The 13,637-nt window shown below is 57.2% G+C and overlaps 1 protein-coding gene across 5 annotated transcripts; it reads right to left on the minus strand.

The window, feature by feature from the left end:
• Positions 1-22: 22 nt before the first annotated feature.
• On the minus strand, positions 23-12,990 carry Carmil2 (capping protein regulator and myosin 1 linker 2). Of its 5 annotated transcripts, none has more exons than XM_074055826.1 (39): positions 12,622-12,990; positions 12,277-12,368; positions 12,128-12,178; positions 11,639-11,701; positions 11,393-11,517; positions 11,181-11,272; positions 10,918-10,988; positions 10,728-10,801; positions 10,537-10,612; positions 10,372-10,460; positions 10,158-10,252; positions 9,996-10,082; positions 9,805-9,917; positions 9,628-9,705; positions 9,409-9,485; positions 9,219-9,323; positions 8,961-9,030; positions 8,737-8,818; positions 8,548-8,644; positions 8,407-8,464; positions 8,098-8,207; positions 7,786-7,948; positions 7,606-7,707; positions 6,269-6,397; positions 6,070-6,183; positions 5,755-5,915; positions 5,591-5,678; positions 5,310-5,450; positions 5,129-5,195; positions 4,458-4,693; positions 3,566-3,666; positions 3,122-3,485; positions 2,917-3,039; positions 1,345-1,381; positions 1,127-1,198; positions 782-1,003; positions 586-666; positions 240-317; positions 23-160 (listed from the first exon to the last, which is right to left on the minus strand). In XM_074055826.1, exons 1-39 carry the CDS (start codon positions 12,926-12,928, stop codon positions 48-50), a joined length of 4,404 nt encoding a protein of 1,467 aa, XP_073911927.1. In that variant the 5' UTR covers positions 12,929-12,990; the 3' UTR covers positions 23-47. The 5 variants fall into 5 exon arrangements, with proteins under 5 accessions (XP_073911927.1, XP_020026705.2, XP_020026704.2 ...); XM_020171116.2 differs by having other exon boundaries at positions 8,098-8,270; XM_020171115.2 differs by lacking the exon at positions 586-666 and having other exon boundaries at positions 8,098-8,270.
• Positions 12,991-13,637: the final 647 nt, after the last annotated feature.

Below are 13,637 nucleotides of genomic sequence, written 5' to 3' on the forward strand. Positions count from 1 at the left end.
TTCAAGTTTTTTAATAAAATAATCTCATGCGGCAGGAGAGGAGAGGATCAGGGGTTGGGGCCGCCGCCTCTTTGGTCTGTGACTGGGGAAGGTAAGCTCTGCTCAGGGCTGGGGGACGCTGTGGGTTGTGGGCGCAGAGGTTCGGTTCCAAGGCCAGATCCTGTGAAGGGAGAGAGGAAGGGTCAGGGCTGTGCTGAGCAATCCTGTCACCTTCCCAACTGACCCTGGCCCCCACTTACCTAGGCTTGGGGAAGGGGGTGCCTCGAGCTTTGGCCTGCGCTTGAGGACAGGGGAGCGCTGCAGCCGCAGGGGCCGTTCTAAGAGATATAGAAAGGCTTGCTATCCACCCCCAGTCCCTCTCCGTATGACCAGGGCACACAAGAGCATACACATGCTATTTCCCTCAGAACTTCCTATCCTGTGTCCTCCCACCCCGGCAGGGGTTCCTCTTTGGGAGACAGAGCCGGGGCTAGTCTTACACCACTGCTGGCCCTCTCCACCAGAGACCAGAACCACAGTGGAAGCCCAGGAGCCCAGCCTCCCCCATCTCCTACACTCAAGCACACATGGAAGTATCTCCCTCACCAGCAGGGGCCTGGAGCTGGTCCTCATGCACAGACACTGCTCGTCGCCCTTTTGAGAGAGGCCGTGGCCTCAGCTGGCCATCTAGGGGAGGCCGAGGTATCAGGGTCTGCTCCTGACAGCTGCTCCCACCCAGCCCTTGCCTCCCACCTTTAGTCACCAGCCCAGGATTAAGGTAACGGGTGGGGTGCCTGCCTACCTTCATTCCTGGAGCCCAGACAGGGGTCCTCCGGGAGGCCCAGAACATCTGGGGAAGGGCTGGCTCTTCGGGGACTTGGGCTAGGACAAGGAGAGGGGGGGCCTGGACCATCCTGTTGGCCCCAACCACGGCCTCTGAGTTCTGCATTCAATTGCTGCCCCAGTGTCTTCCAGGTGGTGGATTCAGGCCCCTGACCCCCTGGGCCAGGTCTGCATGAGGGGTCTGCAGGGAGAAGGGTGTCAGCTAAGACCTGAGCCATGCCTTGGAGATGAGTCTGAGTAATCATCTGACCCCTTCCTGCCCATCCCTGCACCTCCCCTAACATACTCAGTGGCCCTCACTCACCAGCAGACACAGAGTGGGTGCGGGACTTGATTGAGATGGGAGGAGTCTCTGTGGAACTGTCCATGATGTCACCTGCAAGGTGGGACTAGGGACTCAGACACCAGACGTTAGAGATGAGTCCTTTCCCCTCCCCCAGGAGAGCACATGCCTTGGGGACTAACTCTAAGGATACCTTCTCCCTCTAAATAATGTTCCCTTTACCCAAGAGTTCCACTTACCATCTGAGCCAGCTTTCTTGATCTCGCCATCTTTGCTCTGTAGGAAATAAGGCAGTCAAACTCCAGCCCTGCCCCCCTTCAACCTAGCCTTGTCCTTTTGTTTATGGTTGTTCTTATAACCCAGCCACAGAATGCCCACCATGAGCTGAGCAAGAACATGGCAAACCCAGTCCCCACCCCTCTGAGAGCTTTCAGTCTTTGATAGCAAATACACAGAAACATGCATGCACATTCTAGACACGTAAATACGGTGATTTTTTTTTTTTTTTTGAGCCAGGGTCTTACTGTGTAGCTCAAGCTGGCTTCAAACTCACAATCCTCCTGCCTTAGCCTCTTGAGTGCTGGGGGTACAAATTTATTATACCACTACACCCAACAAATATTTTGTGTGTGTGTAGTATTGGGGCTTGGACCAAGGGCTTCCCACATGGCAAGTGCTCTACCACTTGAGCCATACCTTCAGCCATTTTGTTTGTATTTTGTTTTTGAGATAAGATCACAGCAACTTTGCCCAAGTTGGCCTCAAACACTTTTTTTTTTTTTTTTTCTTTGTGGTACTGGGACTTGAAGTCACGTCCTTTACCTTGTGCTACTCCACCAGACCTTTTTATGGTGGGTATTTTCAAAATAAGGTCTCTCGAACTGTTTGCCCAGACTGGCTTCAAACTTCGATCCTCCTGATTTCTGCCTCCTGAATAGCTAGGATTACAAATGTGAGCCCCGGCACCAAGCTCATATGTTTTCTTTCTAAAAAGCTGTTAAGTGGTTGGTGCATAGGACTGTGGTTTTTTTTTTTTTTTTTTTTGGTGGGACTGGGGTTTGAACTCAGAGCTTCTCACTGGCAAAGCAGGTGCTCTACCACTTGAACCACACCTCCAGTTCATTTTGCTCTGGTTATTTTGGAGATGGGTTCTCTCAAACTACTTGCCTGAACTGGCCTCAAACCACAGTTCTCCCAATCTCAGCCTCCCAAGTAGCTAGAACTACAGGCATGAGCCACTAGTACCTAGCAGGACTATGGTTCTTAACAGAGACAGTGATCAGAGTGGCATTAATAGGGTGGCCATGAAAGAGTCAAAGAAGGCCCGTGAAGAACTGCAGGGATGGGTGAGGAGGAACCTGGTATAACCCATGATGAGACTGGATGCAGGACAGACGGGGTCCAGCCCTTACCACACGAGAAGGTTCTGAGGTACCCCAAGGGAGGAGAGTAGTGAGATCTAAGGGGGCTGGGGGGTCAAGGCTTCACAGGACTTTGTAGCATGGACAAAGTTTCCAGAGGAATGCCCTGGAAGACTTGCTTTTTCAAGTATAGGAGACAAGATCAGATTTCTGTTAGACCTGCAGAGAAAGAACTTTCCCAGGCCCTAGGAGGAGAGATCAGTGACCTGAGTCAGAGTAGAAGCCAAGAGAGAAAAAAGTTCAATCACTATTTTGAGGTGGAAGAGAGTGTAACTGACAGATCTATTTGTGTCATGAGTCTCCTCCCTTCTGGTCACATATGTCACTCACAGATTGCCACATGCCACCTGTCCCCTCACTTCACACTCGTGACCCCCACCACCAACTCACTTGCTTCCTCTTGCCTTCAGCTCCCCCGCTGCTCCGGCTTACACCAATCCTCTGCAGCATCACTTGTACTCGCTGTTCAAAGGATGGAGCCAGTTCTGTTTCTCCTCGCTCTAGGGGCCGCCGCTGGGGACAGAGATGCCCAAGTCAGGAAAAAGCCCACTACCTTCCATTTCAAAAAAGCCCTCATCCTGTCACCAGGCCTCACCTTGTCAGGTCTGGCACCCAGTGTTGCCTCTTCCTCCTCAGCAGGTAGCAGAATCATTGAGTAGGCCTTGCTTTCCCGTGTGTAACGAGGCCGGCTCCTGCGGGCAGGGTCAGGGCTACTGGTGCCCCCTTCAGCTCCTCCAGGCTCCTCACCACGGCCTGGACGGGCTGGTGGCCGCAGCAGGTCCCCAAGTGTGGTTTTTCTGGCACGGGCAGCTGTCCCAGGGCTGGTCTCTAGATCTGGCCGTGGACCCCGTGTTGAACGAGGCTTCTTAAAGGCAAAGAGGGTGCCCAGTTTCTTTCGAAGCGTACGAGGGACAGGAGTGGCACCCCCCTCGGTGGCCAGGTCATCCTCGGGGGCCCAGCTGTGAGGACAATCAGGAGTGAGTGAGGAAGCCCACCTGCATCCCACCCTCTCCTGGCTAGACAACTGTCCCTCACTCACAGGCGGTCCTGTTGGATCAGCCTTTTGGAGAAGAATTCCTCCACACCCTCGTCCACTCGGGCACTGAGCCCATTCCCTTCCTGCGGCAGGGCTGGGGGCACCTGAGAGACATGGAGGTCAGGAGTCAGTACTGAGTGTAACTGTGGCTTCCTGCCCGCACCCAGAAACCAGGCTTGGATAACCTGCTGGAGCTGAGGTGGTCCTAGGGAGCTGCTGCTATCAGCCCTCCCCCTGTCCAGTGTTGGACAGAGGTTCTGGGTTTCAGACTCCCTCCAGCTGCTGCCCCGGCACATACACCCAGTTCCCACGGTGTGAATGCCCTAAGCATCTGGTCACCAGCAAGCTAGCACTCACACGACCCCTGGGTCACACGTTTCAAAATACTTGCCACCCCTTCTGCTCCCAACACTTCCCTGCAGTACCCTCAGCCCCCTACCCCCCCCACCCCGGGCCTGCTGCCGGCTCAGCGGCGCCGGCTGCTGCGTCAGACCCTCGAGGGGCCTCAGGCCGGCTTCTCCTCGCCTTCTGCCAGTGCCCATTGCCCCCACCCGGTACCCAGCCCACACATACATCCGCCAGACACGCAGCAGACACAGGATTGTCCTCCTGCCTGGCTGCCCAGCATCTTTCAATAACCGGGGAAGAAGGCAAGACAGACGCGTTCTCTCACACATCCACCCGAACAGCGGACCAGTTCGAGAAGTCCTCCACCCAGGCGTACCTCTCACAAAAGCCACATCGGCATGGCCTGGGGTGGGGGTGGCCAGGAAGAAGCCGGGACGACCAAATGGCCTGGGGCCCCCACAACCCGCCTCCCTGTCTGCCATCACCCGTAAGGTGCGGCCGGGTCACCCATGACCCCCAAACCAGAGTCGAGGAGAAGGGGTCTCACCTGGGGGCCCCCCGGCGGCGGGCGGTGGTGGTGCTGGCGGCGTGGTCTCGGCCGGGCCCGGGTTGGATGGCGCAGGGGCTGTCCGGCTGGTGGCAGGTCCATGCGAGGCAGAGGGCCGGCCTGTGGCCCGGGGGCAGCGGGACTCGGAGAGCCGCGAGCAGACGGCCCCGCCTGAGGCTCCGCATCTTCTCCCGGAGCCGCCAGCTCGGGCTCCGGCTCCGCTTCCTCAGCAGCACCTGAGGCAAGAGCACCAGAAGAGCAAAGCGCCGAGCCGGGGAGGTGGCAGTGGAGGCGGCAGGGCGGCGGGCCCGCCCAGGGCTCGGGGAGGGGCCCGGCTACGCTGCCAGCCCCTCCCCCGCCGCCGCTGTCCGTGGTGCTGAGCGCGGCCCCGGGTGCGCGCGGCTCCTCATTGCTGCCAAGCATGCGCGTTCCAGGGTTAGGGAAAGGAGCCGGGCAGGCTGGGGAGATGGTGTCCCGGCCTTGGTCTGTTCAGGTCCCACTCGGTGCTGACCACAGCAGACCCGAGCTTTGCAGGTTGCTCTGGGTCTTGGCCTGGACCAGGCAAGGGTTAGGGAGTACCCAGGACAGGGCTGAATGAGTGTCTGGGTGTTCAGGTGCCCAGCTTCTGCCCACTGGAGTAAACTCTCTTCCCCCTCTAGGCTTTAACCTACTGTGGGTGGAGGGGACGAGGTGAAGACGGTGGCTGGGTTCAGGCAGTTTCCACGGAGGGTCATCATTCTGGTGAGAAGCGTACAACTTCAGCCTGGGTGAGGGGTACAACCTCATCTCCCACACCCCAGAGCAAGATGGGAAGATCTGAAGTTCTAGACCTGGAATTCTAGGACCACTTACCTTCTCATTTTCTTCTTCCTTCTCCTCAGAGAAGTGTAGACCTTCCAATTCCCCAGGCCCAAGGGAGCGGGGCCTCCTTCCGTCTAGTTTCAGCAGGGTAGGGGGCATTGTCACTGGTGCCTGCTGAGCCAGACTCTCCACCTGCAATACCAGGCCACTCAAAGATGGGCAGGGCTAAGGAAACTTTAAAGTAGCCCCGGGCTAGATGGACCCCAGAAGACATTACAGAGCCCCAGCAAGGTGAATGGTCAGGTGACTGTGTGTGCACAGCTCCCCCTCACCAGTCGATCCCGGGCTGCACTCAGCCCTGCTAGAGCCTGAGCCACAATACTCTCTGCTAGGGTCCCTGTGACCGACAGCCGCATGTCCCTGAGGGCAATAGAGGGTAGTGGTTATAATACTAGTAGCTCTCTTACCCTGCCCAGCCCAGTCCTGCCCAGCCTACCTGAGCCTAGTGAAAGCATCTTGTAACAACTGCTCTGGGAGCAGCTCTGGGAGGCCTCTTGAGCCTACCAGGACCACTTCTAGCTGCTCCTTCCAGCCAGGTCCCTGAAACATCCGTGGGCAGAGGTTCCTTGCTGTGTCCAGTGTGCTCTGAGTGAAGTCCTGGACAAAGGTTAGAGCATGGTGAGGGTGTGGCTAAGGCCAAGGCTCTTTGGCTTGAGGCTGTGACCTTCACAGAGCTTCTACTGACTGAGGGGTATCACAGTCAAGCCTGCATATGAAGGTGGGGCTGTCTTGAGCAGGAATAGCTTCTCACCTGGATGTCCTGGCGGCAGACCTCACCCACCTGTCCCAGGAGGCCCTCCAGCTTCTGACGAAGCTGCCAGTGATGGCTTGGGGAGCTCCCAGCCTCATATAGAATGGGAAGAACCTGAGGGCCAAGGAGGAAAAGGAGTCGCAAGTGGACATGTGACTAAAAGGTGAAAGGTCCTCATTATAGGAGAGGGAGTGCTCACACTGAGAGAGAAGTTGGCATTTTGGATGGCGTCCTCAGCCTGGTGCACAGCAGCTTCACCCTGGGGCCCAGCCCCACAGCCCAGCAGCTCCACATGCTCCTGCACTGACTGACACAGTTCATTCACTTCCTGTGGGGGTTATAAAGGATCAGTCGCAGTCTTGCCCCACCCTTCCAATTTCTTTGACCATGACTGCCTCCCTTGGGAGGAGGGTCTTTGACAACGGTAGGCGAAGTCCTTAAGCCACATAGGCCAGTCACTAGGAACCTTCAAAGACAGCACTGTTTCTTCCTTTTGGTCATTTTAGGGACTTGTTACTTCCTAAATTCCCAGAACTGCCATTCACATAAAAGGATAGGGGTATATGTGTGTGTGTGTGTGTGAAAGAGAGAGAGAGAGAGAGAGAGAGAGAGAGAGAGAGAGAGAGAGAGAACAAGAGGAGTGTGGAGCCATGCAGGAGAGACCCAGAAAGCAAAGGATAGTTTTGTGGGGGTGAGGAGTGCATTTTTGAGAGGTAGTTCAGAGGAGGGACCAATGAGGATGTGTCAATGTGGCCAGGGAGGGCCTGGAAGGACACTCAAACTTTTCCACAGCACGTGGTGGTTGTGGGCACCAGGGAAATTGGGTTCCAGGATAGAGAATGGGGTTTGTGGGAGATGTGCAGAGTGTGAAGCTCCCACAGGATGTCTGAATCAAGGTGTCTGGGCTCTGGAGCTTAGAAGAGAAGCAGGATAAGCAGGATTTGGGGTTTTTTTTTCTTTGTTTTTGTCCTGGGGATTAAACCCAGGACTTCAAGCATGCTAAGCAAGCACTGTACCACTTGAGCCAGGCCCTCAGTCCAAGACAGCAATGGGACTTGGGGACAGAGAAGTGGGAACATCTCAAAAAGGTGAGGTAATGGGAGGGACAGATGGGGCTATAATTAGGAAATGTGAGGATTTTTTTTTTTGGTGGCACTGGCCTCACGCTTGCTAGGCAGGTGCTCTTATCACTTGAGCCCTTCCTCCAGCCCTTTTTAGTGAATTTTTCTTCTAGATAAGGTCTCACGAACTATTTGCCCAGGGCTGGCTTCGAACCTCGATCCTCCTGATCTCTGCCTCCTGAGTAGCTAGGATTAAAGGCGCAAGCCAGGGAATACTCCTGTCTTTAACAGGGGAGCCCGTTCACATGCCTAAAGTAAGGCAGCCAATAGTGTTATCTGGGGAGCTATTTCAGGAGTGTTTGGCTGTCTCCAGACCAAGGAGACAGGCGAAGGAATTGTCTAGGACAGAGGACTCAGGCACCCTGGACTCAAGGAGGAGCCCAAGGTACTCAAGGTTGGAGAAGAGGGCACTGACCTGCTCTGAGCGATCTGAGACCAGACCAAAGGGATGAAGGCGGGATACACGGTCTGAAGTACTGGGGTCCGCGCGGTTGTTCCTCAAGAGACAAGCTTGGATCTGGAGGAAAGGGATATTGAGAAATGGCTGGAGGCAGAGCCACGACTCAGAGAAGGACAGGCAGGAAAGGCCCCTCACCTGATGGACTGCACGTGCTGTCAGTTCCGGGCGGCTGCGCTGCGCTTGGGTCACGTCATTCAGTGGAAGAGGCATGGACTTCAGGCTGTGGTTCTGCTCCAGGGCCTGTGCCACGTCCAGCAGGCCCAGAGCAGATGTGTGGTTCCGGTCCCAGATCACAGACCTAGGCCAGACCCAGCTTCAATAGGGGGACTGAACTCCCCCAAGGCTCCACTCAACCCATCAGCGTTATCCCTTCTTTCTGCCCTGGGCCTGCTCCTTTAACCCCGCCCCTTAGCCTAATACATCCCACCCCTTGATGACCCCGCCCACCGGAGCTTTGTGTTGATTCGTAGCGCCTTGGCCAGCATCTTGGCTCCCGCATCCCCCATGGCATTGCCGCTGATATCCAGCGCTGTCAGGTTAGGATTGGTGCCCAGGGCCTGGAGCAGGACATTGGTGCCCAGCTTCAGCCGCGACTCAGCCACGGATAAAGACTGCAGGGGCTGGGGTTAAGAGAAAGCTACTGATGATTGGAGTCAGAAGGTCAGCAAGGGGGATGGGTCACAGGGTTTGAGAAAGCAAGAATCAGATGTCAAAAAGGGTATTGTTTGAGCACCCCACAAGGCCCAGTGAACTCACACAGTCATCATCCTGCATGAGCTGAACAATCCGGTGCAGGACGTCATCCAGGGTCTCCCTGTGGGCAGGGACCGCTGTTGAGGGGGGAACTAGGGTGGTGGGGTGCAATCTGAGAGGCCCAGGAACGGGATGGAGGCTCACTTGCACCGGACGTTGAAGTTTCTTCCAAGCGCCACATGTCTCAGGGATCGGCTCCTCCCAATAGCCAGTACAAGAGTCACCATGTCTGAGCCGAAGCCTGGGGGTGATGTACAAAGTGATGCTGCCGGGGCGGAGTGGGGATTGGGAATTAAGTGTAGAATGGAAGGATGGGTTCCCTGGCGGCCTCACCATTATCCGCCAGATCTAAGGAGCTCACGGCGCCCGCGTCGCACACTAAATCTTGTATCACCTGCGCACCCGCAGAACGCAGCTGGAGGTGGAGTTGGGGCGCGATAAGACACTCAGGCCGTGATGGGGAGGAGCAGCGACCGACAGGCCTGCTTCCCCGCCTCCCAGCCTCACTCCCAATGTGTCAGGTCCCCGCATGCTCACTTCTACGACGGAGCGCTCACCTCACAAGCGCTGAGGTCCAGGTGCAGGTCGCGGATATGCGTGTTGAGCGAGAGGCCATCTAAAAGGGCCCTGGGAGAGGATGTCATGGGGATGGCGGGAGCTGGGAAAGGGGGGCCCAGGGTGCGAACGAATACTAAGAAGGCAGGATCAGAAAGCTGGGGAGGTTGGTGCTATAGGAAAGGGGCAAGGCAACAGAAGCGGCCTCAAGGTGGAGGTCCCCGCGCGCGGGAGCGTGTGGCCGTGGCAGTGACACTAACCTGAGCGCATCAGGCGGCAGCTTGCAGCCGGCCAGGCCCAGGTACCGCAGCTTCCCCGCGCGACTAAGAAAGAGTTGCAGCGCAGATGGCGGGACTCTGGACTTCCTGGGGTGGGCAACAGTAGAAGAGGGCTTTGGGTGCAAGCACACGACCCCCGGCAGCCTCGCCCGCCCGGACTCGTCCCCCTTACGTGCGGGATAAGACGTTTCTTGAAGCGTCGAGGTGGGTGAGGCTAGAGCAGCAGCCCCCAGACAGTGCTGCGAAGAGCTGCGGAAGAAGGGTCTTGGCTACACAGGCAGGAGGACCGAGCTCTCCCTGATCCCGCCCAGCCCTTCAGTCCACCCTGCTTGAGCTACTGAACCCCGCAGATCATCTCCCCACATTACCCCGCCCCCAACCATCGTCTCACAGTGTCTAGGGCGGTGTCAGTGCCTGCAAGATTCAGGTGCTGGAGAACATTAGGACGGCTCAGGAAACCGTAGAGGCCCTGGTGCGAGGTGGAGGACGGGGGTCAGGAATTTAGGACTTCCTGACATCCTACAGCATGTGATAATCTCAATTTCAAACCCTGAAGACAGCCACTCACCCCATTGTCCTCAGAGGCTCCCAGGGCTCCAGGGTTCCCAGAAAGGTCCAGGTGAGTCAGGATAGAGTCAAAGCCAGCATTGGTGACCAGTGCCTCACCCAGAGCCCTCATTCCTGGAGGAAATGAAGAATGTAGCTCAGCACTCAGGCAGGCCCCCTAACCCCTCTCCACCACATGGTCCTCCTGCCCACCTCTCGAAGTCAACCCTGTCTGCGCTAGGCTGAGTCTCCTCAGGGCTCCTGGACGATGCTGTAGGTGTCTGCTAAGCGCAACCATACCTGGGGATGGGGAAGCTCTGTAAGCTTCATCTCCCCCAGCTGCCTGCCTCAGGGTTCCCCTGGCTCAGTCCATACCTCTGTCATCCAGCAGGTTCCCGGCCAGGCTGAGTTCCCGCAGCCCAGAGTTTGAGTGTCCTGCCAGTACCTGAGCCAGTCGCCGGACAAAGTCTCTGAGGACCAAGACCCCAGTCATGAAACTTTGTTCCTGGCTTTCAAGCACTCTTTAGGCCATTAGCCCCCAACCACAAGCCCCAGACACTCCTCCCCAAGTCCCACCCTGTTCCCTCACCCTCTCAGGCCACAGGTCTCCAGCACCAGCTCCTCCAGGTGGGATGACTGACTCATCATGTGCAGAATCTGTTCTGAGACCTCGAGGCTCTGAGAGCAGAGTCATGGCTCACTAGGTTGCACCCAAGCCCCCATACTCTTGGCACAACCTGCCCTATACCCTCACCAGCTTCATGTCCACGCAGGAGAGACACCGGAACCATAAGTTGTAGGACAGGGCAGCCACACTCAAGGCCAGATCCCTGGGTGGGGGGAAGGGCAGAGGGTGAATTCAGCATCCCCTCCATGGACAGGCTGAAGCCCAGGAATATGGGTCCCAGCGTCCTCTTCCCTTCCCAATCCTGGAAGACCTCGTACCGGCTGCTAAGGTGGCTGAAGTCTCCCAAGCAGAAATGGCGGCAGCCCTGCCGATGGTAGATGGTGTCCACATCCTGGATGGGAAGACAGTGTTCACAGCTGGCTTGGGACCATGAAGAGTAGGGAGAAGTTTATCACACATGGAGGACCAGATGTCTCCAGAACCCCCGAGAAAGGGCCCTGTTCTCACCCACTGAATCTCCTCTCGGAAAGGGAAGCCATTGTAGTCACACAGAGCTTCATAAGTCTCCAAGAAGCCACCTGGGGGGAGGTGCCAGGGTTATGATGGAAGAAAGAAGAGAGACAAGTCGGATATTGAGGAAGATCAGACCCAGGCTAGGTGGTGGCTGTGATGCAAGTAGCTCTGTTCAGTTTGGGAGTCTCCCAATTTCAAGGGTCTGGGCTGCTAAGCAGGAGCAGGCTAGGTCTATGTGGCCCTGCCTTGGCACTCACCACAAGGGCTGCTGGGTGCTGTGGACTCTGAGGGATTGCTTCTCTCCAGCCGAGCCAACATTGAGGGGGGTGTGGGCTTCAGGAATAGTTTCCTGGGGAAGGGAGAAAGGAGAAGGGGCAAGGAACTTCTAGCCCCTGAGAGCAGCCCCCTGGTATCCATCCAGAGCATCTCCTGTTCCCTCCTCCAGACCCTTGCAGTTGCCAGGCCTCACCCAAGGATCGAGTGAGGGAAAACCTTTTTGATGGCTGAAGCCACATGCTGGGCCAGCTGTTCCAGGGCAGCCACGCCAGGAAACTCCAGGACCAGCTCAGGCAGGGACTCCAGTTCAAAGGTGACCTGGGAGAGGAGGGCTGCTGGGTTTGGATCCATGTATAACAGCTGGCATCCCTTCCAGAGCTCCATGTGTAAGGGGTGAAAACCAAGACTGTAGGCCCAGGCGGTATACCAGATCTCTCACCTGTGGAGGTGTCTCCTGTAGTGTCATGGCCTGGACCTCCAGGTAGCTGAACGTGCAATCCACCTAGAGAGCTCCTGGATCAGCTGGGACCAAGTCCCTAAGCCCCACCCTCATGGGAACCCAGGGATTTTTGTTTTTGAGACAGGGTCTAGCCATGTAGTCCAGGCTGGTCTTGAACTCTCAATCCCCCTGCCTAAGCCTCCGAGTGCTAGGATCACAGGTGTGCCCCACCATACCTGGACTGGGAGCTCAGTGTGTGTGTGTGTGTGTGTGTGTGTGTGTGTGTGTGTGTGTGTGTGTGTGTGTGTGCGCGTGTGTGTGTGTGTGTGTACAGCTTGAAGCCCAGGGCCAGACCTGCCCAAACTCCCCTCCTGCCTGCTTGCTTCTGGGAACCCGGTGCTGTTTGAAGGACAGCCCTCTACATGCAGCCCTTTGCCAAGAAAGTGGCTGGAGGGTATAGGGCAGGGGCACTCCAGGCCCTGGACTCACCCTCAACGGGAGGCAGGTGTGGAGCAGGTAGGCTCTCCATCGCAGCAGTGCCTGGGGGAGACAGAGCCTGACACTCTGGGCAAAACAAAAGACTTTGTGCTGGACCCCCACTACCCTGCCCTTCTGGGCCCTGCTCCTGCCCACCATACCAAGACATGACTTTGCTCTGCACCCTCCTGGGGTAGCCAGGTTTTAAGCAGCAGTTCCGCCTCCTTGGGCCACAGGAACCTGGTGATCTCGCCTGTGGAAGGACAGCCTGCTGGGTCGGTTTGATACTCCATCAGGGCCACTCGCGCCCATGGTCTGTGCCAGGCTAGATGCCAAGGGCTCATCTACCCACTAGCTAAGGAAGAAATGGAGTGGACTGGGGGACACTGGCCCTTCACAGGGGCAGAGAGAACCTCTGGCCGAGTCCCCTAGGGCGCTAGGTGGACCTCTGGTTTGGGGCCTCGCTGTCTCCTCCCAGCCAAGTGGGCGGGAAGGCCAGAGCTTACCTCGCAGCTCACATGATATTCCGTCCGGGGTCTGGGCCATAGGGCCGGACCGTCTGGGGTGGCCCAGTGAGCTCTGGCGGGAAAGAGCAGCCGGCGGGTGCGCACACAGGAAGCCTGGGGCCCGGGGCCGCACTGCAGCCACCTGCTCCTCTAACAGCGGAAGGTACGCGCCGCTTCCTGCCAGGCCGCCCCCAGCCCGGCCTCTCCCCGCCCCAGTCTCGCGGACCAAGAGCTCGCCCGGGATCGGGGTTGTGCGAGGGGGGCCGAGTCCCAGCTGTCCGCCCGCCCGGTCGCGCAGGGTACACATAGGAGTGGGGAGTGGTGTAGCCAAGAGGACCGCGGGTGTCGCGTGCCTCTTGCGGTTTCTTGCGCCCTATTTCCATCCTGTCCCGCATGTCCTGCCGCGAACAGCAGAGGGCGCTGCCCACTTGAGGATCCCTGCCGCCCACCCTGGTCCTCCCCTTCAAGGCCCAGGCTGGGGAGGTGAAGCAGGTGCCCAGCGGAAGGGGAGGTGAGTATCTATTCAGCAATGAGCACCCCATCTCCCACAACCCCGGGTCTTGCCCAGTTATTCCGAACTTGAGGTCCGTACTCCGCCGGGGGATACACCAACTTTTGAAAAGGAATTTAAAAACCAAGAATAACAAAAACGCCAGATGCCCTGGGTGTGGTAGCCTGTAATCCCAGCCCTAGGGAGGCTGAAACAGGATTGTAAAGTCGAAGCCAGCCTGGGCTACCTGGCAAGACTCCTGTTTCAAAACAAACAAAACAAAAACAAAAAACAAAAAAGGTACGGTCAGGACCCCAAGAAACTGGAGTGAGAAAGGCATGAAGTGCCTCACAGGTAAAGGCCAGGTACATGGGAGCCCTTCTGTGTGTGGGGATGGATCCACTGAGGTAGGCTAGTCTCCAGGGCTGGGAGGGTCAGGGAGTCATGGGGTTGAGGTCTGCCAGCCAGAAGCATGCTGAGAATTCACAGGAAGGTTCTACTCCCCCCCCCCGCCCCCCTCCCCCGC

The sequence above is a fragment of the Castor canadensis genome, chromosome 15 (genome assembly GCF_047511655.1).
Source record: "Castor canadensis chromosome 15, mCasCan1.hap1v2, whole genome shotgun sequence".
Taxonomy (NCBI): domain Eukaryota; kingdom Metazoa; phylum Chordata; class Mammalia; order Rodentia; family Castoridae; genus Castor; species Castor canadensis.

Excerpts from the sequence above, each read along its gene's own strand:
- Carmil2 (XM_020171116.2), bottom strand. The coding sequence starts at position 12,928 with ATGTGTACCCTGCGCGACCGGGCGGGCGGACAGCTGGGACTCGGCCCC. Across the intron at positions 5,451-5,590 it reads GTGCAGCCCGGGATCGACTG|GTGGAGAGTCTGGCTCAGCA; the intron begins GTGAGGGGGAGC and ends CTGGTATTGCAG. Across the intron at positions 4,694-5,128 it reads CCTCGTCCCCTCCACCCACA|GTGCTGCTGAGGAAGCGGAG; the intron begins GTAGGTTAAAGC and ends CTCTTGCCTCAG.